The 23,824-nt window shown below is 44.7% G+C and overlaps 2 protein-coding genes across 5 annotated transcripts in view; both read right to left on the bottom strand.

The window, feature by feature from the left end:
* PPP1R16B (protein phosphatase 1 regulatory subunit 16B) overlaps window positions 1–8,543 on the bottom strand; it is an 81,710-nt gene extending 73,167 nt beyond the window's left edge. For 2 of the 4 annotated variants that reach the window (XM_035900904.1, XM_035900903.1), the window contains exons 1-3: window positions 8,505–8,543; window positions 4,420–4,575; window positions 1,637–1,715 (exon numbers count right to left, since the gene is read on the bottom strand). The gene's annotated coding sequence lies outside the window, so the exon portion shown is untranslated. Of the gene's footprint in view, window positions 1–1,636; window positions 1,716–4,419; window positions 8,119–8,504 lie in introns of those variants that run through there. The other 2 variants (XM_035900905.1, XM_009645468.2) reach the window with 2 other exon arrangements.
* Window positions 8,544–11,099: 2,556 nt separating this feature from the next.
* ACTR5 (actin related protein 5) lies at window positions 11,100–23,818 on the bottom strand. Its single transcript, XM_009645417.2, has 9 exons — window positions 23,796–23,818; window positions 22,691–22,920; window positions 21,621–21,790; window positions 20,560–20,777; window positions 20,047–20,229; window positions 17,353–17,475; window positions 16,672–16,811; window positions 15,478–15,610; window positions 11,100–14,038 (listed from the first exon to the last, which is right to left on the bottom strand). The coding sequence occupies exons 2-9, from the start codon at window positions 22,855–22,857 to the stop codon at window positions 13,787–13,789; spliced, it is 1,386 nt and encodes a 461-aa protein (XP_009643712.2). The 5' UTR covers window positions 22,858–22,920; window positions 23,796–23,818; the 3' UTR covers window positions 11,100–13,786.
* Window positions 23,819–23,824: the final 6 nt, after the last annotated feature.

The following is a 23,824-nucleotide window of genomic DNA, read 5'->3' as shown; positions in this document are numbered from 1 at the left end:
TGGCTCTCACACATCTATGGCAAGTGGCACTACAGCCCGGGGAAGACCCAATTTAGACATAACCAAGAGCTCTTGAAATAACATTGGACAGGCATGAGACCTGCCCCTGCCTGGAGTGGCTGCAGGAACACAGCAGCGCATCAGCAGAAAGCCCAGATGAAGGCACACCAGCAGCGTGTACCTGCTTGGCCCCAGGCTCACCCTGGGTCACAGCCTTATTTGTCCCCGACCATCTCAGCTGGGTGCTACAGGAAACCTCTGTTTGCTGTGAATTTAAAAATAACCAAAAAGACTCCTATTCAAGGCTCTAAGTGCTCTAGCATTGCACACAACATAATGAAGTCTCAGCAACATTAACCCCTCAAGAACTCAGCCAACACCACTCCACCTCTTCTCCACTGCGGGAATCATCCACTTCCCCTCCTTAAAGTCCAACCGATGCCTTCCATGATGTGCCAACAAGGGCACCAAATCAATTTGTGTGCCATCAGAAACACCCATGGTTGGACACATCAGTGTAGCTCAACCCAACATCCAGAACACAGGGCATCGCTAGCAGAAAAATAACTCGAATGGTTCATTGGTGTCCTCTACCGTCCCCCCCTCACATGCACTCATGCAAGATGACAGCCCCTCCCCTTCAGCAGCGGTGGCCAGCACGGGCACGGCCAGGCTGTGGCTCAGCAAGGCCGCAGCAAAATTGGCAGGGCTATAAAGGCAAGTGCTCAGGTCACTGGCACATCTGACTAAACTTGTTCAACCTGAATACTTCATTTCAGCCCAAGCCTTAAAATACCCACACCACCACTAACAGACAGGTCCGTCACCCCTAGCACCGCTTGGCACCCAGCCCATGAGAAACAGGCACCGGTTCCATCAGCGCCTTCAGCAGCATTGCCAAAGCTGTGCAATAGAGATATTCATTCGCTATGGGGCCACCAGGCTGTTGTCCACACTGTGACAGCCATGTCAAAGCACAGGAGGAGGAAGCAAAGATACAGCCACTCTCTGGCTTCTTTCCTTCCATTTTATTACCCTTAGCCACCTCCAGCGTTCAGCCTGGTCACACACAGCTATGGCAACAGCGTGGGAGGGTTTCTGGGAGTGAAGGTCAACAGACTCAGGAGCAAGAGAATCAAAGCATCACACAGGCGACTCCATCTTACGTATTATTCTCAGATGGCTGAAAGCTGGAGAAATGCTTGTTTTGCTGCTGGTGAGACACTTCCCCTCCCTTCTCTCAGGAGCTACAGTAGGAAACACTGTCTGAGAGTTACCATTAAGCCTTCTCTTAATTCAATAATCACAAGAGCATTGGCTTAGGTCTATCCACAGCTTTCCTGCTTGTTGTTTTCTTCTATCTAGAGCAAGTCTCCTTCCAGCAAACCGAGGGAGTCTGCTGCCATTGCAGGGTTCCTGCAGGCAGCTCTGCTCAGCAGGAGACAGAGGCACCCACCCAGCAAAAGCACCACTCGAATCCCATCCTGAGCAGCCACCCATCCCACAAAGTTTAAGCCAAGCAGGGATTTGAGCCCGGGGTTTAACAGGAGTTAGAGCATTCCTTGTGAGCACCTGGGGCGGCGTGTCACTGGGGCTACCCCAGTAGTGAAGGAAAAACAACAAAGAGGACCAGTACCTGTTTCGGATGAGGCAGCCTGTTTCCCTCCTTTCCAACAACAGCCACCAGCAAATGCAAATCAACAGACCCAGAATTTCTGAAATTACACAGTTGAGAATAAAACCCTTGTGAGATAAAGCTGTGATTCTCAGCTGGACACCCCACACGCTCATTTTGCCCATGCTAAAAGCCATCCCCCTGAGCTCACCCCCTGCCCACCCACACCTCACCCACTCTCTGACCCCACCACCAAGACCTCAAACCCCCCAGACCAACCAAACACCCAGCACCACCACAGCTGGGCAGAATCACCTCTATTCTGCAAGGCTTAGAAATGCTCTCATCACATGTGCCGTGTAATTTCTGCAGTAACGTTACAAAGCGAAGTGGAGGAGGTGAACAGTTTATACTGCCTTTTTTAGTGGCAGGTGATTAGTTAAGTTGCAGGGTTTTTTTTTCTTCATCCTTCCCTCTTCTGTGAAAAATTCAATTTGCCTTAAGGCAGCATTGAGAGCTGATACTGACCTAATCCCTCAGCAGCCCGGACCTGACCTGCTGCAAATTTCCACCTCTATCACGAGCACATAAACCACATTCCTCTCCCTGACAATACAATGGCCCCTGGATCCACTTACCTTCAGGCCCTGCTTAAAACCTGGGCTACAAAACACATTATATAACCGTGAATCAAAAGTCAAATCCGCGTGAGCCAGCAGGTGAAAATGCTATAATGCGTTTTGCTTGTTTGGCAAGCCCTAAAAAGCATCGTTAAATATTTTCTATAGTTCTTTCTTTAAAGGCTTACAGTTTTTCCTTCTCCTCCCTTCCCTGCTAGGATCTTAAATCCTTTCTGCTCAGCAAACATTAATTTTCTTTTGTCCTGCTAGTGCTAAAATTGACCTCTCTGTCCCTCACTCTTCCTCCCTTCCCGGCACACCTAATTGACCATTATTGCTAATAATGTCAGCAGAGGTCTGGGAGGGATCCTTAATACCAAAGTACTCCCAAGGAATCAGCTCAGGGAGCAACTGCAGGCAGAAATAAGCACTTATTTCTTCTTTCAGCCCTGCAGAAACAGATAGCTCGGAGTAGACTCTCCTCCCCCTACATTCAGAAGCTTAAGCAAATAATTTGGAGGTCATATTCTAGAGCACAAGTTGTTTCGACACCCTCTTGATAATGCCCTGCTCAGCTGTACTCTCCTGAGGGTCAAACATGAGCGGAACAGTGGCCTTTTCCTCCAGAGGGGTGGACAAATGGGTGTCAGCGTGCAGCTACAGGGAAGGAAAAGCACAAATGTATTTACATTGCACCAAGAATTGGGGATGGTGGCTAAGGGCTCGGAAGCAAACCGGCAATGTGTGGGCAAGGCTACGGCACATCATATCAGGGTAGGGACGAAGCACATTCCAGCTGCGTAACCCTGCTCCTGCTTAAGTCATCAGCGCTGATTCCACCAGGAGAAGATAAATGCTCCCAGGCTTGGGAATGTGACAGCAGAGCATGTGCTGTACGGCAGATAAAGGGATGGGGTATCGTTGCGGGGATTGTGGACCTCCTGGGATTTACCAGGGCATTGCAGGGATGGGCAACGGTGCCAGCTGCACGGGTTGTGTCACCTGCGGGCAGGGCGGCTGGCATGGAGGATGTCCCTGGTTGGTACAAGAGCAAATTGTAAAGACGCACCAATGCACCTTCCCAGAGCATCCCCAATTTAGAGGGCCGCACCGGCGTGCTTGACACTGATGTGCAGGCACCTGGAGGTGGGTGAAAATGTCTCCATGTGCTCAGCCCCCTGGTTTCACAAGCCTTTCCTCATGCACCAGCTATGCGCTGCTCCAAAAAGAACACGCCGAGGGACTGGGCATGGCAGCAGGGTTGTTTCTACTTCTCCACAAATTTCCTACTTCCCAAAATGGCTGGTAAATGCAGCTTAGGCTGAAATGGGAGAGTAGTGAAAAATAGAGCCTGTCTTCTGGAGAGCTCTGACAACCAGAGGCTTCTCATTCTGTGCACTCCATGAAATGGTGCTGGGAGGAGGAAAAGGGATGACTTGAGAAAATCCCACTGCTCCCCCCGCACCTCGCCTGCAGCTGGAGAAGGGGGATGCTGCAGGCATGAAATGAGGCTCCCTGGGCTCCCTCTCTCCACATCTCAAGCAAGGCATTTTGCATTTTGTATCTTGCTTCGATCCTATCTAACAGCTTAAACTTCTTTTTTTCCAAAAGCTAAATTATGTAAAAAATCTTTCCATTCAGTCATTTGAGGAAACTCTCTTTTCTTTGGAGAAATTATTCTATCTTTATGTTCAGTAAGGAAGAAATTAAACATGATCGTATTAATTATGGCTCCTCATTTAATACAAAACTATAATCAAATGGCTTATATGTCTAAACAGTTGTGGCAGCAGTATTAAGAAATTGTGACATTAAAGGTTTGCATTTAAGTTTGAAATGTTTAAATTATAGATCTCAGAAGAAACCGATGCCACATTTAGAGAACTACAAACTTCTTATTTTCCAGTAAAAACATGAAGGAGCAAAACACTTAAAAATATGCATACTTTTGCTTTAATTTCAAGAAAGTCCTTAGGATGCCTATGAAATAAAACTAGATTTTTTTTAAATTTTTTTTTTCCTAGATTTAAACCACAGTGCCTTCTTTAAAAAGGAAGGGGCAGTCTGCTTCAGCATCTTCTGACAAAGCCCGTGATGCAAAAATATGCTGAGGACATGAAGACTGCAAAGCTGGAGCAACAGAAATTGTGACTTCTGGCAGGGTTTGACTCTCTGGGTTCGTACCAGCCTGGTGGGGACTTCTGGTGTCTGTGGCTCCAAAGAAATCAGCCTCAGATTTGAGGATTGATTTCCTGAGCCAGAAAACCCTGGAGCATTTCTGTCTGCATTTCAGGAAAAGACTTCCTTCAATTCAGGACCTGGAGCTGCTCAAACACCCTTCTAGAAGGAAGAAAAATAGGAAATTGTCAGTGTAGCTGCTCAGAACAAGTCGGGGGGGAGTTCCTTCTGTGGGAAATACCAAATTGCTATTTTGGGTTTAAGATCAGAACAGTGGGGGTTTTGGGGGTATTTTTTTTTGTTTGTTTTCTTAATATCTGCTTCTTGCAGAATAGAGACGTTCACATGCGAACCAGCTCCGCTTCCCGTGTGGCTCGGTGTAGCTCAGTCCCTCTGCTGCTGGGGCAGGCAGCTGGGTATTGGAGAGTGCTTGAAAGTTAAAGTTCTCCTTGAAAGGGTGACCGTCTACTTAAACCTTCCCCATAAAGCCTGGAGCTTGAGATAAAACCCCTCTCAATGAGCCCTTCTTCCCAGATTGTAAGGGTATACTTTGATACCTGATAAAATCAATTGTTTGTGACTGCTGCCTCCTGTGATTGAAATAAAAACTGCCCTCCATAGCTCGCTAAATTGGCAATTAAAGACCCATTTCCAATCTCTCTGTAAGGCATACGGCACAACCAGTGCTTATACACATTTCAGATCCCAGCATGTAAAATAGCAGAGTAGGTTGAAGGTGAATAATATTATAAAGTGCATTTCAAGTTGGGTAAACACACTCAAGGGGTTTATGGCTCCTGGGAATTGTTGTCTTTGCTGCCTGGTGAATCTGTCGTGTTGTGAAAAACAGCATTCATTGAGATTTTTAAAATGCATTCAAGAGAACAGGCTCAAGGGTAATATATATATATGGATTATTCCCTCCATTTTTGCATCATTATAAAAGCTGGTTTTGTTAATACCCAGACAAATGGATCTGGGCAGTGCGGGGCAGAAGCAAAGCCTCCTGTGAACAGCAACTATCACAAAGGTGTAGGATGTGCAAGTTTTACAGCACTTTGCAAAGTCAAGCCCTCAGGAGCTGGGGAATCTCCCTTTCCAGCCTCAATTCAGCCCTGAAGAGAGGGGTCGGTGGAGCGGCCACCCCACCCTCATGACACTGCAGACTGGAAGCCTGAGCAAAGCTCCCCCAGATCACACGTGTTTGGGCATCTCCCCACTCTTCCAGGCATAAATCTGCAGCCCGAACCCAGTAGAAAAGCTTTGCAACCTCCTAGTTTTTCTCTTCCTAGAAAAACACATGAAATTCCCATAACTGCCAGATTCTTCTTCACATCTTCTCCATCCACTGGCAGTGCAGCACCATCAGCTGCTCCTGCCTGAGCAAGAGCTGTCAGCCCATGTCTGCTGCTGTGGCCAAGGAGGGAAAATGCTGGGCACAAGTCATCAACTTGGGACAGCCCATAATGGCATGTGACTAATTTCTCTTCCCCAGGTGATGGAAAGGTCCATCACTGCGTGGTGCCACCACGGCAGGGCACCAGCCCTTCTTCCCGGGCTGGAGCGCGCTTGCGGGCAGCCAGGCTCAACTCTTCCTGTTCCCAGGCCAGAGGATGCTCCTGGGGCTGAATATCAAAGGCCTGCTGTGAACAATGTCAGCCAAAGTGCATAAACAAAACCTAAAGAGAGGTCACAGCAGTTCCCACAACAAGAAGTTACCAGCAGTTAACAAAGGATAAAAGCAAAAAAAAAACCTGAGTCCCTGGCCCCCAGTTCCTTCCATCTGCACCACCCTTGAGCAGGAGGGTGTCCATCACTGGTGAAATCAAAGCTTTCCTCTCCATTGTTCCCTCAGCAGCCAGAGCAGCTCGTGGCCCTCTGCCACCACAGAGCTGGATGAAAGCATCCAGGGGCCCCCACATGATGGGACCTAGGGTGCTTGGTGGCTTTATATCTGCCCCAAGGAGTTGCAGTAAAGCCACGCTGCCAAAGCAGGAGGCAAAGCTGAGCTCGCTGGCCAGATGCAGTGTCCTGCCCTGGCCCTTCGTTGCTGGAACACGGCTTGAGGCTATCACAGCCGCTTCACTGCAGGCTCAGAACATCTGCAGTGCAGCTCTGGGCATAGCAGAGTGCCTCCGAAGCAGATGTTCACAGTCCAGCATGGCATTGCTACTCCAAAATCCACATCCTTGTGGAGCTCTGTAATTTGGATACCGTAACCTGTCCATTCCAACATATATAAGAGGGCAGATTTCTGCAACAGTGATGGATCCCATGTCAAGACACACTCCAGGAGTGTTTGCATGCCTCTACGCAGTATTAACCAGCTGTAATTTACAATCTTCCTTCCCGTTTTACACACATATCGCTACTGCTCCTATTCTTACACTCCTCCCTCGACACCTCATCACTACTGGGACTGGAAGAACCTTTTTCCAATACAGCTTTATATTTATTAGAGTAAATTAATGACTAAGCCCAGAACAAAATTGTTTTGACTTAACAAGCTTTACGTTGCCTTCGCTATATGGAGAGTTTGGCCAGATTGCAGTGACTAGTAAAACTCCGAGTGCCAATAGCCCGGGAGTTGCACTGGTGTCCCTACCTACCTTTGCAAGGCCACAAGTCTCCTCTGCTTCATCTACACCACCAGGAGCTTGCTCCAACACAGCCTCCATCAACGGCAACACTTACAACAAGGCCCAAGCAGAAAGGAGCTATTGAACAAGGAACTAAAAATTCTGTTTGCTATTACCAGCAAAATCAGGGTTTGCCATGCAGGGACTATCTTTTGGGGAGATTTGTATCCTAAATGATACTTTTCATGAGAAATCCACTTAGTATTCCTCTGAAATTCCAGGAGGGTGAAATCCCCCACTCCTTCATCTCATTAAGGATGAAGGAATGCCAGGTATGTGGCAGGAATCTGGGGTGAGAGGAGGAGTGGGGTATATTTTAACCAAGCTGCAGTGTAGAGAAAAAAAAAAAAATATAGTGACCTAAGGATCAGGGTTTCACATGTATTCCCCAGTGCCAGCCAGTTGCATCATGCTAATATGCACGCTTAACCCAAGGGACATGAAACTAAGTTTAAGGATGACAAAAAACCCCAACCCTGCCACGTTCAGAAATCAGAGGTGTTTTTCCTAATAATAGCCAAGCTATGCAAGGCATTATGCAAGCAGCTTACTAATAGCTCAAACCCAGTGCTAGCAGGTGGCATCAGCCTTGTGACCGCCCTCCTGATGGTAAGAACCCATGGTGGAATCCCAGGGGCATGTCATTGTGGATACATCCAAGAAAACAGTTTTGAACCTTTTTAAGGCATTTTGCCTCTGGACCCCTGACAGCATATTAGTTCACAGCTTCCAGGTCAAGTGGATTTACCTAAATATAGCAGGTGAAATGCTGGAAGGCAGCTCAAGGTGAGAAGGGTGACAGGGGAGGCCACGCCCGTGGGGCCCGTGTGCCCCATAGGACCTCTGGTTCTTCTAGCAGCAATATAAATAATTTCTAAAATTGTGTGGAGGAGCCCTGTGAAAGTCCCTGCCAGCCCCCAAAGTAGAGCAGAAAGACCAGACCAACAGGACTGTTTATTTGGACGCGGTTGTGCTGCTGTTCAAATGCAGAAGTGTCAGTGAGGCAGGCTCGTTTTTCTTATTTATAGAATCATAGAATCGCTATGGTTGGAAAAGACCTTTAAGATCATCAAGTCCAACCTTTAACCTAACCCTGACATCCCACCACTAAACCATGTCCCTAAGCACCTCATCTATCCTTCTTTTAAATACCTCCAGGGATGGAGACTCGACCACCTCCCTGGGCAGCCCATTCCAGAGCCTGACAACCCTTTCAGTGAAGAAGTTTTTCCTAATGTCTAGCCTAAACCTGCCCTGACGCAACTTCAAACCATTCCCCCTCGTCCTATCATCCGTTACCAGGGAGAAGAGGCTGAACCCCCCTTCGCTACAGCCTCCTTTCAGGTAGTTGTAGAGGGTGATAAGGTCTCCCCTCAGCCTCCTCTTCTCCAGACTAAACAACCCCAGTTCCCTCAGCTGCTCATTGTACGACTTGTGCTCTAGACCCCTCACCAGTTTTGTGGCTCTCCTCTGGACATGTTCCAGCAAGGCAACATCTTTCTTGCCATTCTCCTTTGAAGAGAGAGAGAACACCCTGAAAAACAAAATCTCCACATCAAAATCCTTAGTGGAAAGATAAGACTACCCAAAAACTGTTTGCACAGACTTGAACTCGCCTCCAAGCAAGCCTCAGGCAAAGCAGCAAGTCCCCAGCCTCCCAAGCTCATAGGGGACAGTTTTCCCACTGGGCATATGGAGACATTTAGGAGCACAGAGGATACCCCAGGAAGAGGTGCAGAAACAGGATGATAGTTTAGAGAGGAGGCAAATCAGCCTCAGCTGCAGCCAACAGCCTCCCACCCTTCCCGAGCATCAGGGCACTCAGAAAAGTGCCCACACAGCAGCCCCGTGCGCCACCACGGCAGCTATGAGGTTGTTGGGGCTGCAGGTTGACATAACCCCTCAAAATTTCTCCCACCCAGAGATCCACCAAGCACCCTTGCCCTTCATCTAAGGAAGGCACCCAATGCACCATGGTCTTCCCACTCTCCAGTACTTCATCATCCACCATGTTCCCGAGTAGTTCAAACCTGAGGAGCTTAGATGCCTTCCAAAGGTTTCTCTCCTCTGGAATTCATTTGACATAGGTTCAAATAAAGCCACACTTTTTCCTGGCATGTTGTAAAGCTCATTTGTCCAGACAGACTTGCAAAAAGCAGTGCACCAAGCTTCCGTGGGGATGAGCATCCTCTTGATGTTAACCGCCTGACTGTGGCTGCTGGAAGTGCAGGAACCTGGATGTCTTCACAGAATCTCACTGGCAACATAGAAGAAGCTTTCCCCATCAGCACAGCTCATTTGTTTCCCAACAGATGAAGGGAGAAGCTGCTTCATACTTCACCTCAGTCCTAAAATAAATAAAAAGCTAAAAAAAAATACTGTCCTGCCTAAACCCAGGAATTTGAAGAGCATAAAAGCTTCTGCGTCAGACGATAAATCCTGCTTGCTTCATATTCTGACAGCAGTCAATAGCAACTGCTTAAGAATAAAAGCGTACCTGCATGGAGTGGTCCTTACCATACTATGTGCTGATTCCAGCTTCAGGCAATGAGTGGTCTGAAGACCTTCCACGGCCCAGTGCGCATTAAGCATAGGTGGACCTATTCTCCATGATTCTATTTGACCTCCCCTCCTTTGCCACAAACCCCACCCTTCCCATCTTCTTCAGTCATTAGGCACTCTGTGAAACTCCCTGCTAGCACCATTCTTGGCTTAGCTTTGCTGTTACAGATACTGAGGGACAGAACTGAGGTCAGAGCAAACAGCCAGGGCTTGTCCTGAGTAAATAGACAGGAAAATGGATCCAGGTCTCCTGACTCTTGGTGCAGTACTCTCATCACGGCCTCTGCTGCATTAGGAAATGGAAACCAAGCCTGCTGCTCAAAAAGAGGAAGAAAAAATCCCTAAGGATGTGAAGAAAATAATACCATTAAAAAAACCAAGAAACCCGAAACTATGGCATTTTGCCACCCTAAGAGGTAGGGCTAGGCTCACGTAATGAACAAGGAGGGGAAAAGGTGTTTGCCAGCTAGATACAGGAAACGGAGCACCTGAAAAGAGGGAGTGAAAGGAGCCTCAAGAACTCTTGGCAAACCATGCCAGGGGGTTGAGCCATTTAAAACGGGATGTTGTTGAAGCTGCTGCGGAGGGACTGGCTGGCTCAGTATCTGCACAAAGCAGTGGGAGAGCGCAATGGGAATCAGCGCAGCTGCTCTGTGCCTGACATAGCCAACCGGGGTGGAAATCCCACCATATGACTTCAGGGATAATGTTAAATCCATTACAGCACTCTCCCCTCCCCTGCTCATCCCACACAAGCTTCAAAACTTCTGGTTTATGACTGGCTGCTAGGAGATAATTGCAGGCTGTCTCTGGAGGGATAATCCTAAATTTCAAGTGACAGTTCATGGGCATCTTCTCCTTCTTCTGAAATGCTGTCTTACACAGCACATTAAGTATTTTGGAGATTAATAACTGGAGCAAAGAGTTCTAATCTTGGTGTCCTAGTGGAGATTTAGCAAAGAAGGGTGAGCGTTTGAAGTCGCTATGGCACAGGAAACGTAAGAAGCCTTGAAGACCGAAAGCAAGGCTCGTATGCAGCTCAAACGGAAATCTGGGACATTAAACATGTGATCTATGTTTAGTCTCCAGGGCTTCTCACTGACGTGGTGTTTCCACTCAGAGTAGATCTTAGGGACCCTGCAAAAGGGGGAACCCAGTTCGAGCTCTCTTTTAGATTAAATAGACCAAGCTCACCACGCCTGTTAAATTGCAACTTATACTTTTGTATTCTTTGACCTGAATTAGGCAATAAGTTAATTGTATAATAAGGTTACAGGCTGCTTTTAACTTAATATACTGAGGACCAAATTGACCATCTCTGAACTGGCAGTTGCACTTTGCCAGCTTGCAGGACACCCACCAGGATAAACATGCTACAGATTCTGAGGCTGCTTGCACAGCAGCTCACTCAAGCTCACCCTACAATCGCTTGACAAAGGCCCTCGCAGTGTGAGTTCAAGTCTCCTGTCCACAGAATGAGTTTTCTTTCAGTAGTTTTCTTGTCGTAACAATTCCTCCTACCGCTCCTCACACAACCAGAAGCCCCTTTAAAAAGGAGCCAAGAAGGTGCATTACCGTTCTGCTCCCCTGGCATAAGGCAATGCACAGAAGGAAGAGCCCAAGACCATTCTGGGTTTGGTGACCCCTGTGCCAATTATATGGAAAACCACCAAATTCCGCACAGGGGTATGAGAAAACCTTGCCACAAAGTGTCACAATGGCAGAGCTCCGCAAGGACTCCGACAAACACTACTGTCAAAAATAACACCGTTGTGTCCTCCCACACTCAGCACCACGCAACTCTTTCCATTTTTCCCCTGCCAGCACCGATGCTCACATAGCACCACAGCAAATCATGTTGGGGAACTGAACTTTAATGGATAAAATTAATCCCATTTTGCAACGTTCACGCTTTTCATGGTGCTACTCCAAGCAACTGAATGTCCACCAGCACATTCAGAACAGCCTGTGACTGATCATGTTGTCCAAGTTCATTACTTACTCCAGCTATTGTGGGGATAAAGTAACAAATAAACAGCTAATATTTAGGAGATTATAAAATTATGCTTCCCTGAAGCCGTTTAAACAGCTGATCTGGCATCTCTGTTCAGAATTAGACAGCTCTGCTTTGAATTAATGCAAGTGAAGCGGTTAGCACAATTTGGCCAAACATTTAAAAGCAACATAGCCATCCACTACAGATACCCTGTCAGGCCTTCATTCTGGAACAGTTTTACCCACAACACCCTCTTATCTATTTAGCAACCAACCCCAAATATCAGAATGATTTCTGTATCTTGAGTAGCCACTCTGCCATTACAGCTAAAGCTGTGTCAGAAAGGGGTCAAATAGCAGGGGCACATCACATACTCTACTCCAGGTCACTGATATGAACAGAGATCAGAAGAGACATTTCCATGGGGTGACGCTTTGCTGTGTTTCAGCACAGGCATGTTTTTCCACATTCTTTACCACCCATAGAATTGCCTTAATGGTCCTGAAAATTAGTACGCCTTCCAGGCAGCTAGGGATAGGATCAATAGTCCAAACTTGAGGTTACCTGAAGGCAAACTCCCTTCTCCTCCTCCTCCTCCCCCTGCCCAACAGCCTGTTAGGTCCACCCAAGACCTGTATCCCACCTGAGAGCAACCAGCGCTGGGTGCCACAGGAACCATATGCGAGAGCAGGTCTGTAGCATTTCCCTCATACGCTCACCGAGGAATACACGACTGCAGGACCTCCTACACACAGGTGAGACCTCTGTGTTTGATGGCAGATTTTTCTTTTTTTAGAACGTAGGTATGGGTAATACTTTTTGAACCCAGAAATACGTGTATCGCATCCTGTGGCAACAAACTCCTTACTTCAACACCAACAAGCACCTCGTGTCCTTTGTTTTGAACCTGCCAGATGACAACTCATCCTGATGCTCTGCAGCCCTTGGGGACAGTAAGCCACCCCCTCTTCACCTTCTTTATAACAGTTATGGTCTGGATATTTTCCCCATAGTCTTACCGTTTTTCCAGCCTAATGCTTTACAGCTCTTGCCAAACTGATGGAGTCTGTTTAGGTTTCAGTTCAGCATTTAGTATTGATCATTCTTTTGGGAAAGCAATAGCAAGCTGTTCTGTGTGAGAATTGAATCCCCAGTCAAATTTAAGCTAGAGTACGCTGTGCAGCAGGACAGAGGCCTGGCTGCAAACCTGCATTTTTCAGCAAGGTACAACCAATCAAATGTATCCTTATCGCCGCACTCTTTAAAGAGATCAAATCACTGAAAAACATGGTGGTGGTAAAGCAAAAAGGTTGCTTTACTGCTAAAACAACTTTTGATAAAAAAGTCCCATCAGTCAAGAGCTGCCTTGCTCAGCCACCACTCGTGTAAAACCACTTAAGGACTGCACAAGACTTGGCTGTCCTTCTTGACTGCGCTCTATGGAGGGTTCTGTCTTTATAGCTGGACAGTGCTTTATGTGACCAGGTCTCCAGTTTCAACTAAGACATCAGTATTATGACATAAATGAAGTCAAAAAGTATCTGAAATCCCACCACTTACTTGGCAGTGGTTTAGCAGAAAGCGTGTAGCAGGAAGGAAATCAAACAAGACGCAAGAGCAGGAGGCCTCAGGAGGAGAGGCACAGATCAGCCCCTCCAGCCTCCAGCAGTACAATGTGTCCTGACCAACAGGTCCTGACAAATGCTCGCCGCGATGAGCGCGGGAGACACCTGCTGGACTGACTCGCTTGATACAAGCTCAGCTTCTGTATCACGCAATAAAAGCGGTACAAACCCAGCACATTTTAATTAAATAAAAAAAGCTGTAAAACATATACTCTTAAAAAACCCTGAGTCTTACTATGAAAGTTTGTAAGATGGTATTTTTCTCTGGAACACATTTCTGTTGTTTTCCTCCTTGCTGATGCATACTCCTGTGCTACGCTTGAGCAGCACTGAGCATTGCAAGTGCTACGACCTTTCCAGCCGACGCCCCAGTGTGGCTTCTCCTCCTCGTCCAGGTGACTGGATGAGATGCTTAGTGCTCTCCCAGCAGCCAGTAAGGCCAGGCTGAAGCCTGCGCTCCACACACAGCTCATTCTGCAACCCGGTAACTCTTCTTTTGCCTGCACTGTTCTCTCCATCCAAGGGTCTGCGACAAAGGCACGGTGCTATGCCTACTCACAAGGATTGCCTGCGCTGGATGTCAGCGCTCTGCTAGGTGCCAATGCCTCTGTTGTCCGTGGGGCCTGCTTTGGAAGGCGAATGGGAACATATACATTTGAAGCACAGTGTTCCTTGAGGTATTCTCCCCCTTTTTCTTCATAGTCTTTTCTGGTTATCCAGCCTTCCTCGCGGGTCATGTGTTCCACTGCCCAATCCCTAGCCCCATACCAGGCATCTAAAACAGGACTGGAAGCAAGGTGAACCTGGATGGAAGGAAAACAGATCATCATCATCAATTCAACACAAGAGAAAAGCCCTTTTTACCCTGATTACAGTAGCATATAACACAAAACCACTGAATTTTGGAAGTTTGAGCTGACTATTCAGTGCCTCTGGGGAAGAGTAACAATAGGAATGGTTTTGAAGTGTGTTTTCACCTTGAGATCAATAGTCCATGAACCTGCTGTGTTTCTACAAGTTGAGAAAGCACATAAGTGTATCACACTCACAAGCAACAGCCCTCACAGCCGGAAGAGTTGGTGGTACTGCAAAACAAACATCGAGTGCTCCAGCAAAACTTCCTCCTTGCTTGAAGTAGCAGGGAGGAATACTGCAGGCGAAGAAATCGCCCTGTGTGGGAAAGGGCCACACGTACTCCTTCCAACAGTGTAGATTCATACTTCCATTTAAATTATTCCTATTACTGTAGCATGAACTGCTTTCCTGGTTCAGGTATGGGCTTGCTAGACTAGACACCACATAAATCCCACGCGCAGTCTCTCTAAAGTGACAGATTTCTGATAGGACCATACTACAGACCACATTTTAATGCAAAAAAGGAAGCTCTTATTCAGTTACAAGCAGCAACATTAAAAGCAGATGAAAAAGCACTCTTTTTCTTTCTATAGACACAAGTTACATACTCAAAACTTAGCAAGATCCTTCCTAAAACTACCAAGTTTGGCTGTAACTAAGTTTGTCAGTCACACTTGGCTCACAGCTACATACAGTAACTGTACAAAACAAGGAGTGCGGAATCACAAGATTATATTTGCACTGATTTTTTCTTCTTTCCCCAGTTTCTAACCTGATCTTCTATTCAAGAAGTTAGATTTGAGAAGACAGGGTGGTTTCAGAACAGCAAGGGAGACTCTCGCAAGCGTCCTTAGAAAATGCATGGCAAACTCTGGACTTCCCAGCTTGTACTGTGCTTGCTACGAAAAACGTAGCAAGGGATCACAGGTTTGTAAGATACCCACTGAATCACTTTTGCTGCTGTCCCAGGCAGTCATTACATGTAACACATTAAATGTGCAACTTCGTTTTGAAGTGAGCACAGTTTTTCCCAGCAACTACTCCTAGCAAAGGTTCCTTCTCCAGACAGTAACTGTCCCAATCCTAAATAAATCAATCTGTGAATTTCCAGTCAAACATGCTTTTGTGTGCATGGTCCTTTAGCTGAAGCAGGTTTTCCTTTTCCAAGGCATCTACCCTACTCTCTCTAATGTCTTCAGAAAGAGCAACGGTATCTTTGCTTAGCCTTCATTTTCTCAGGTCAAACCAGCTGTTTTCAGTGCCTTGTTATAAACCACTCTCCATTCCCATGCTCTAAGGACACTTGCTCTGTACCTCTCCTAAACTGAATTACTTTTGAACACTGATGAACAGACTGTTCATGTAACCATCATGTCAACACATGTACCTGAAAAGACGACTGGAACGGCCTCATTTCGAGGAGCTCCTTCTGGACTCTGGCTTTCAGTCCAGGGTACATTGTATTTCCACCAGTGAGAAAAACATTCTGGACAAGAATAGCTTGTTGCTCCTTTGAATACCTACAAGGAACAAAAAACAACTTCAGTCTTTCTCAAGGACATCTCTCCCTATGAACCAAACAACCAGGGTACATCATATTTCCACCAGTGAGAAAAACATTCGGGACAAGAATAGCTTGTTGCTCCTTTGGATACCTACAAGGAACAAAAAACAACTTCAGTTTTTCTCAAGGACATCTCTCCCTATGGGGCAATACCTTGTCTTCAGGATTTGCTTTGAGAAGCTTCCTTCACTTCCCTAGCACGAAAACTTGTGTTCATTTGTTTTCTGGAAATTTTATGGGGTGGCAGAAAAAGAGTCCTTAAAGCATTCTGTGCACTGTACCCCACAAATCAACAACTCAGCATTTTTTTGAAATGCAAGAATTCCAGCTCTACTATCTTATATGCTCATACAGTTCAGGGGTGACATTTTGCTAATGCTAAGTTGTCTGGAAATAGCTGTCCAGCAAGCGTGCCTATATCATAAATTAAAAATGTCACCCCTGATTTTGGTCTCACAGAAACAGAGACTGCCAGCTCACTGTTTCAAGGGATGGACATTTGCAAGGGTTTTTTGTTTCTCTCTGTAACAAGTTGGACCAGGGGTCTCCGAAGTGTGGTGTGAGCAAGACAATCCACTAGTGTGCAGGAAGAAGATATTCTTTGTACCACTAATAAATAAATAAATTAAAATAGTGTTTATTTCACCTTTATCTCATCCTTTTTTTTAAAATTTCTATTTCTGTGTACATTTTAAAATGTAAATAACATACTATTTCAGTAGTACCTGTATGCAATTTATGAATATACATATGTTGGGGAGGGGGTGTGCTCAAAAATTTTTTACTAATGGGGTAGTCAATCAAAAAAGTTTGGAGACCACCAACTTAAGACAAGCAGAGTTACACATGGTTTTCGTAACAGGAAGACATGTTTAACCTGTAATGCTCAACCCCACCAAAAAGAACTATTCAAAGATATTTTCTCATATTATTGTTAACTACTCAGTATTGCAAAAGCTGACATCAAACTAAGACTAGCTTATTTGAACTAAGTGCCAAGTAGCTTTGTAAACTCACCTCTCAAGGACATATTGCATGGTTTCTGCTACACCAGCCTGGTCTTCTCCTATCAGGGAGGGCTGGAAGACAATCTCTGGAGCCCTGATTCTTTCAGTGCCAAGGAAAAGCTGGTGGTACTCTGCCAGGTTAAACACGGGCTTTAAAAAGATGAGATTGAAAAGTGGTGGGAGATTATGTATAAGTTATATAGAAATATTCTAGACAAGCAAAGTTTCTAAACAATTCTGTACAATAAATAGATCGTCATGCTCTCACAGAGAAAGGGCCATGCTGTAAAAAGTTCCAAAAAGCCAAGGAAGCTGGACTTTTCCTATACTTGATTCTGTTTGGTGCCACTCAATCTTAAGGTTCAACCTCACAGGTTGAAAACTGTGTCCACTGGGATGCGATATTGAGCTATGGCTCACACACGAAGAAACTTGAGCAGAAGTTTTTTTCCCTAACAACATGGCACTTCTACAACAGGCACTGTTTGCAGAGTGGGCCAAGTGGGTATATTCATGCTCTAAACCATCAGCTAAGACTGCAAGGACTTCTCTCAATGTCCTGTTCAGATAGTTTAAGCATCTCTTCCAAGAGCAGGCAAACAATGTTATCATTTGGACAAATGTTAGCAGACTAGCTGGACAATCAGGAGGCAGCAACCTCTGGCACAAGGTGTAGATCTAGAAATCAAACCTGCACTGCAGCAACAGGCTTCTCAACTTCAGGCTGTTCCTCAGCAAATAAAGGTTCAAACTCATTAATACTTTCCACATCCTCCAGTGATTGTTCACTGCCTAATGGATCCAAATCAGGAGTCTGGAAACAGAGAAGGTATATTAAGGTAGGTTAGCTCAGGTCTGCTAGGAACATATGAGACTTAATTCTGGTGATACGTTTGGAAAATTCAACCCCAATTCCCTCAAATCTCAACTCTTTAACATGCCTGAAAATGAATATCCTGTTCTCCAGCACTGAAGACAAAAATGAAAATGGTGAACAACACAGAAAACAGGACTTAAGCCAGATATTGACTCAAAGTATAAAAATCAAACACTTCCAATGAATTTATCATGATGCCACCTCAGAAATTAAAGGCTTCAATCAACAGTCTGACTGCCAAGATCCTAGTCAGACATGTCCTAAATATAACAACATACTAAATTTTTAAATTGGTTAAAACTTGATGCACTCCCAGCACCTCCAACTGCTCTATAATTACCATTAAATTCCCTGCCTTGCTTGTGTGGGACTGGAAAATAAATATTTGCTAGCTACAAAGCCACCACACAATTTTTGACAGTTTCAACCACCCAGTATTTGCACACAGGATATACCAAAAGCCCTTGTATTTTACACAGATGTGAAGGTGCTCCCAAATCCCCTAACCAAAAAGCATCACTCACTTAAGAGTACTTCACTCTTGTGAAGTAAGAGCAGCTGTTTAATTACTGTCTTTATTGTTACAATATTACCTTTGAGATTTTGTTGCTACAGATTTGTTCTTGTTGTTTTAAACTTGAAACATTTGTTGCAATGTCTAGCAAGCAATACCAGGATGCGATAAAACCAGATCATTTAAACATTCTGAATTATCTAGTGTAGGTCTGCTTAAAAACAAAGCAATTACTCAAACTGAACTTAAGCGCTGATCATTGTTAGAGCAAACAAACTTCAGGCGAGTACCATTACCTCCAACACTTTTATGTCTTTTTATGTCTCAAAACCTAGCAACAGAAAGAAACATAGGACTCTGCTGAACAGTTGGCACAGACCCTAGGACAACATAATTAGCTTTTAGTCGCTGTTACACAGCCACAGAGGGATGGCCTATATTCAGAAAGAGTTTTGGTGATAATTGTAGGCTCTCTCACAAAGCACAGACCAAACAAAAAGGCTTGCAGATTCATTCTGAGGTCTGAGACTACGCCTAGTAAAGAGCAGCATGGGATCCCAACCAGGCGTGTTGGAACTTAGGCACAACCGTTGGGCAAAATTACAAGGAACTGACAGTCTTTCAATTATCCCTTTCTAGAACACCTTCTTTTGATATAAGGCAGGAAGTTTCTTTACCACAGTGGTAAGCCCATGATCTACCTCAATTTTGCTCAAATGCAGTCATTCTGATTCTTACACAAACTTCCCTGTTAAGGATAGGCAAAAATATAACCAAGCAGATACCAGCTCCCCAGCTACTTTTGGCTACACATCAAGTTCCATATAAGACAAGAACTCCCTATATCTGGCACTGCTCTCCTCTATGCCTCAATTTTCCATTTTTCTCTACCTTTTCCTGAGCAAAGTAATATAATATAGTATATTACATATATAAGTAAAAAAGCTCTATCTTATGTGACTTGAAATGCAATTTCAAGTAAATGCATGAACAGCCTTAAACCATCTCCTAGAAGCAGCTGCTATGTACTGGGCCTGTATTACTCTGGCAAAGCAGACAAATAAGATTCTCATCAAGGCAACTCCAGCAACCAAGCGTAGCAATTAATCTTTCATTGTTAAGAAAACAAAATAGAACATGCTGCTTAATTGCACCAAAAAATAGCCAAAATGAAGGCAAAGGGTTAGTTGTTTACCACGAAGTTCTCTGCACCCAAAAGGGAAGAACAGAAAGGAAAACAAATACTGTTTTTAACACAAAGCTTGATAGGTTCTTCTACGTCTTTAATCCAAGGCTAGAGACACTGAAGGATGATTGTCTGAGGATTAGAACAGCTTGAGAAGAAAGTACTTAAAATTCCATGTCATTTAATTGTCAGACACTGAAAAAAAAATATCCCTAACGTACCAGGCCCACTTATTTCACCAAAATTTATGCCAAAGCAGAGTTAGAGGTTGGTTTAAAGTATGGACAAAATCATTATGTTACTGCTGCTTTTACAACCCCCCATGCAAGTCAACCTTAAGTAAGGACAGGGGCTGGCATACACTGACAGCAGTAAGTACAAAGGGAAGCAGCATCTTCAATGGTACCTTCTCTGACCCATTAGGGCTATTTTCTTTTCCTCCAACTTCTTAAAGATGTGCAGGAAACTTTTAAGGAAACTTTCTGGTGTCGTATAACTGTATACTTCAACCACTGTCAGGAAGCCTAGAGATTATGCTTAGAACTATATGGAATCAAACTATAAGTATGTCCCACAGCACAGCACAGAAAGGGTTACTGATTTCAGGCATACTCTATAAAATCAAAACTGTCACTTTCTGTAGCTGCATAGGAAAGCTGGAAAAGAGAAAAGCAGTTACCAAATTAATGAGTTGCAGTGTGTTAAAAGAAAAGCTTAGTTCATCAAATCTGAAGGGGCACATTTTCAAGCATAGAAATTTAATTCTTTCAGAGATAAGAGGAGGATTAACCTGGTGACAATGTTATACCTCTGGCTTGCTGTCCACAACATCTACTTCAATATTGACTTCTGCCTGTAGGATTTTCTGCTTCGCCTGTTCAACAGACAGACTCAATTTGTTGATGTAAGACTGAAGTTCTTCTGCAGAGTCCATGTTCAGCTCCACCAAAGCTTTGTGGAATTGATCCATTTGACCGTCTTCTAAAAGTTCCTACAAACAGATCAGTTAGCTGTGATGAGCAATACAGGGTAATCAAATATCTGGCAACTGTGCATGTACTGACACTTTGTCTTAACTACTAGATATTATGATGTGCACGCTTCAGCAGCATTCAAAATATTTCACAAAAGAAGTACTGTTCAGAACCTCTGCATCAATGCTCTCTCCCTTTTATCTTGCAACTAACCTTGAGAAACTCCTAGCAGAAAACACACAGGACAGTTGTAGCTTCTTTACAGTGATGCATGACCTTCAGATAAGGCTCGGAGAGCAGCCTGCCCTCCTCCCAAAAGATCATGCATAAAACGTTGCCTTGATTACCTGTACATACAGTAACCTGTCCAGCCTCTCTTGGTCAAGTTGCAGCTTCTCTTCTCGACGACGTGCATTGAGTTCTTGAAGTCGACGTAATTGCTGCTGCCGCCTCTCCTGCTTTTCCTCTGATGTCAGAGTGCTTCCCAGCAGTTTGTTAGAGAAAGGCAGCTGCATCTTGTGCATATTGTTCTCGTAGTACTCTGGGGACCGCCACTTCTGTAGCTCTGAATGTTTTGAAAGCAAAATAACTGTTTTGCCAGGCTGAAAATGATTATTTCTATGTTGTATGCATTCCACGCTAAGTTCAGACTTAGAAGAAAGAAGACAACAACAGTCCAGCCTAGGATTCTGTCACCTCTTAGCAGCTGCCCCCATATTTAGCTATCCCCTCAGAGCACCACCTTCTAGTCACATACTCAGTGCACATGGTTCTTAGTGCTCTGATCTCAGTGCGTAGAAAACACAATGTACTAAGAAGTGGGAAGGGCATGCTAATGTCTCTTCTCTCTTCCCAACACAAGTGATAGTTCTCACTCAAAGGTTCCTGGAGGCTCTTTCGTAAGTGACACATTTAAGAAAACACTTTTCTTCAGCCACTACTTGAGATGACATTACCATGGAAATTTTACACTTCTTTAATTCACAAAAAGTCATGAGAAGCTTCCTCTGCAACTTTGGAAACCTTAAACCAGATAAGAAACATGGCCAGATGCAGAAATCATCCTAACCAATCTAATATTTTGTTGGAAGTATAGAGTAACTAATAAAATAAACTCATTCTAAATTCTTTTCCTCTGAAATAATCCCAATTTTTATTCACAGAGAAATTTGAATGAATATAGATTTTTTTTTTATATATAATTTAATTTTGTTTCTACCTTAACGTTAAATTCAAAACTGTTGTCAAGTATTTCCCACGAGGTGGATTACCAGAAAGACAGCTATAAAGAAAGCAAAATAGTCATGGAGTATTCCTGCCAGAATCCCAGCCAGCTTGAAAGCAAGGGCTATAGAGGACAAAACTAAGTTTGGATGAACACTATCTAGTAAATTACAGCTGGTTTTACCTTCTATATAGTCCTCTGCGATGTAGCTATGCTCATGCAATATTTCCTCCATACGACTGAGAGTGATGGCAGCAAAATGTCCTGGGTACTTCAGCTGAAGGAGGCGTTGCAGATATACAGCTGCCTGACACCCTCCAAGGTTAATACGTTTGCAGTTTTTAGCATCCAACCTGAAAACCCAGAGAGATGCAACTGAGACTGGAGACATCCACAAGTTCAGCATAAAACAAACCTCCTACTTTCCAGGTACTACTTAATTTCTGATATGGTCAAGTATACAGGTGAATATTCACAGATAAATATTTCAAGATTCAGTTATCAGAGAATGTAACACATCTGCTTTTCTCAGACAACAAGCACAACCACTGCTTCGGTTTTTGCAGATACTTTCTGAAAGGCTCTGTTCTGCTTTAAAAAAACCCCAGACATTAAATAATTTTGCCACAGCAAGGAAATGTTTCTATTTTAAGAAGGGAAGTGATGGTTAGTGGATCTAAAAGTATTCCCTTTAACCTTTGTAACATTTCACAGTTGGCCAGGTGTAACCCTTGAAAATTTGAAGCATCTGCCAGATATCATAAAGCCATTTCCTGCAGTAAGGAGCAGCATAATTAGAATTTTTAATTCTAATTTAATTTTATAAAAGCTTCAAGAACTGTAGGAATCTCACAGAGCACTTTCTTTTGTCCCAAAGCTGCTTTAAAACCTAACATGTTTTTTCACATCTGATCTTACTTGGGGCAGATACCCCCTTCTATTTTTTGAAAGTATGGATCTATGGATGAATAGTAACTAAAAATACGACACAAAGGACAGCACTGCTTCTTTCGTTCAAAACTCAACAAAACTTAGCAAAACCCAATCCTTGAGGTCCCTTCCAACCTAGGATTCTATGATTCTATGAAAACCTGCAGACCTAGTTTTTCTCTTCAGCATAAATTAAGACCTGATAAGAGTTTATACTGCAGGAGTTGGAACACTGAATGCTAGAGGAACAGGTATTTGCAACACTGAAAAGTCAATGACTGACAAAGAGAGGCTGCACCATACTTAAGACACCAAGAACTCACCTGCCTTCTAAGACCGGCAAAATATGCGTACACTGATAACCTGAAGATATCACCAAACCACTGCAGGGCCAGTTCTGCCTTCTGTTGTGGTAAAAACTGTACAAGCTATCTACGCCATAGGACACTTTTGGCACTTGATAACATTCAAAGAGGAGCTCTGACATCATTTGTCTTGAATACAGAGGATTGCACACTGCTTCTGTCAAAACAATTGGATGATCAACACAACCCTGTAAGAGACAAGAGAAAAGAAAAATAATGAAGGTATGGAGGGAAAATCCTTGTTTCTTCTTTTGAACATCAGCAAGAACTCCTCCAAAGCAGCAATGAGAAAGCACTTTACACGCAGTAAGTTAAATTGTATCTAGTGCTTAAGGGGGAAAAAAAAGAAGTCTTGTCTACAGCAGGGCTTCCAATGTTAATTTGACCAAAGAATAAACTCCTAAGCATGGAGAAGAATGAATTTTTAAAAGCCTATAAAAATTCTTAAAAATCTAAGTTACTAAAATCTATGCAATGAGGAGGCAAAGCGTGGGTGAAAACTGGTGGAAGTTTAGTTCCGCACTAGGTAAAGCTTTCAAACTGGTGTTGCCACACAGGCAAAAGGCTCCATGGTCTGAGAAACAACTCTTAGCTCGGTAGGCTATACAAAACAGGTAGTCAACGAGCACTACACAAAACTAATGTTGCTTAACGTCCTTCTCAAAAGCGGATTCTGGACACTGGTTCTCGGCCACCGCCTGACACGATGCTGCAGGCCAAACCCCTCGCCCTGCAGTTGTATCCTCCCGCTTCCATTTTACCACAAAACTATGAAGAAATTAAATGAATAACGGGGTTCAAAAGTCCCCCCCGGGGAGCACCTGGCCTGGCCAGGGTCGCCGCGGCAGGGTGCTCAGGGCCCGTCCGCCCGGTATCTGCGAGGAGGGGGAGGACACAACGGCCCAGGACAGCCAGGGGCGATGCTGGACCCCGCCATCCCCACTACGCGCCCGGGCACAACCTCTCCCTTCAGCCAAGCCCCCCACAGGGCCGGGCCTGGTTTCGCCGGCAGCTTCAGGGCCTCACCCCGGCCCGGCGTCCCCCTCTCCCCGCCCGGAGGGACCTGCGAGGCCACGCCGAGGCGCTGGGAGA

Source organism: Egretta garzetta, unplaced genomic scaffold, assembly GCF_000687185.1.
Source record: "Egretta garzetta isolate BGI_Z169 unplaced genomic scaffold, ASM68718v1 scaffold188, whole genome shotgun sequence".
NCBI lineage: Eukaryota > Metazoa > Chordata > Aves > Pelecaniformes > Ardeidae > Egretta > Egretta garzetta.
This window is presented reverse-complemented; position numbering and strand designations above follow the sequence as displayed.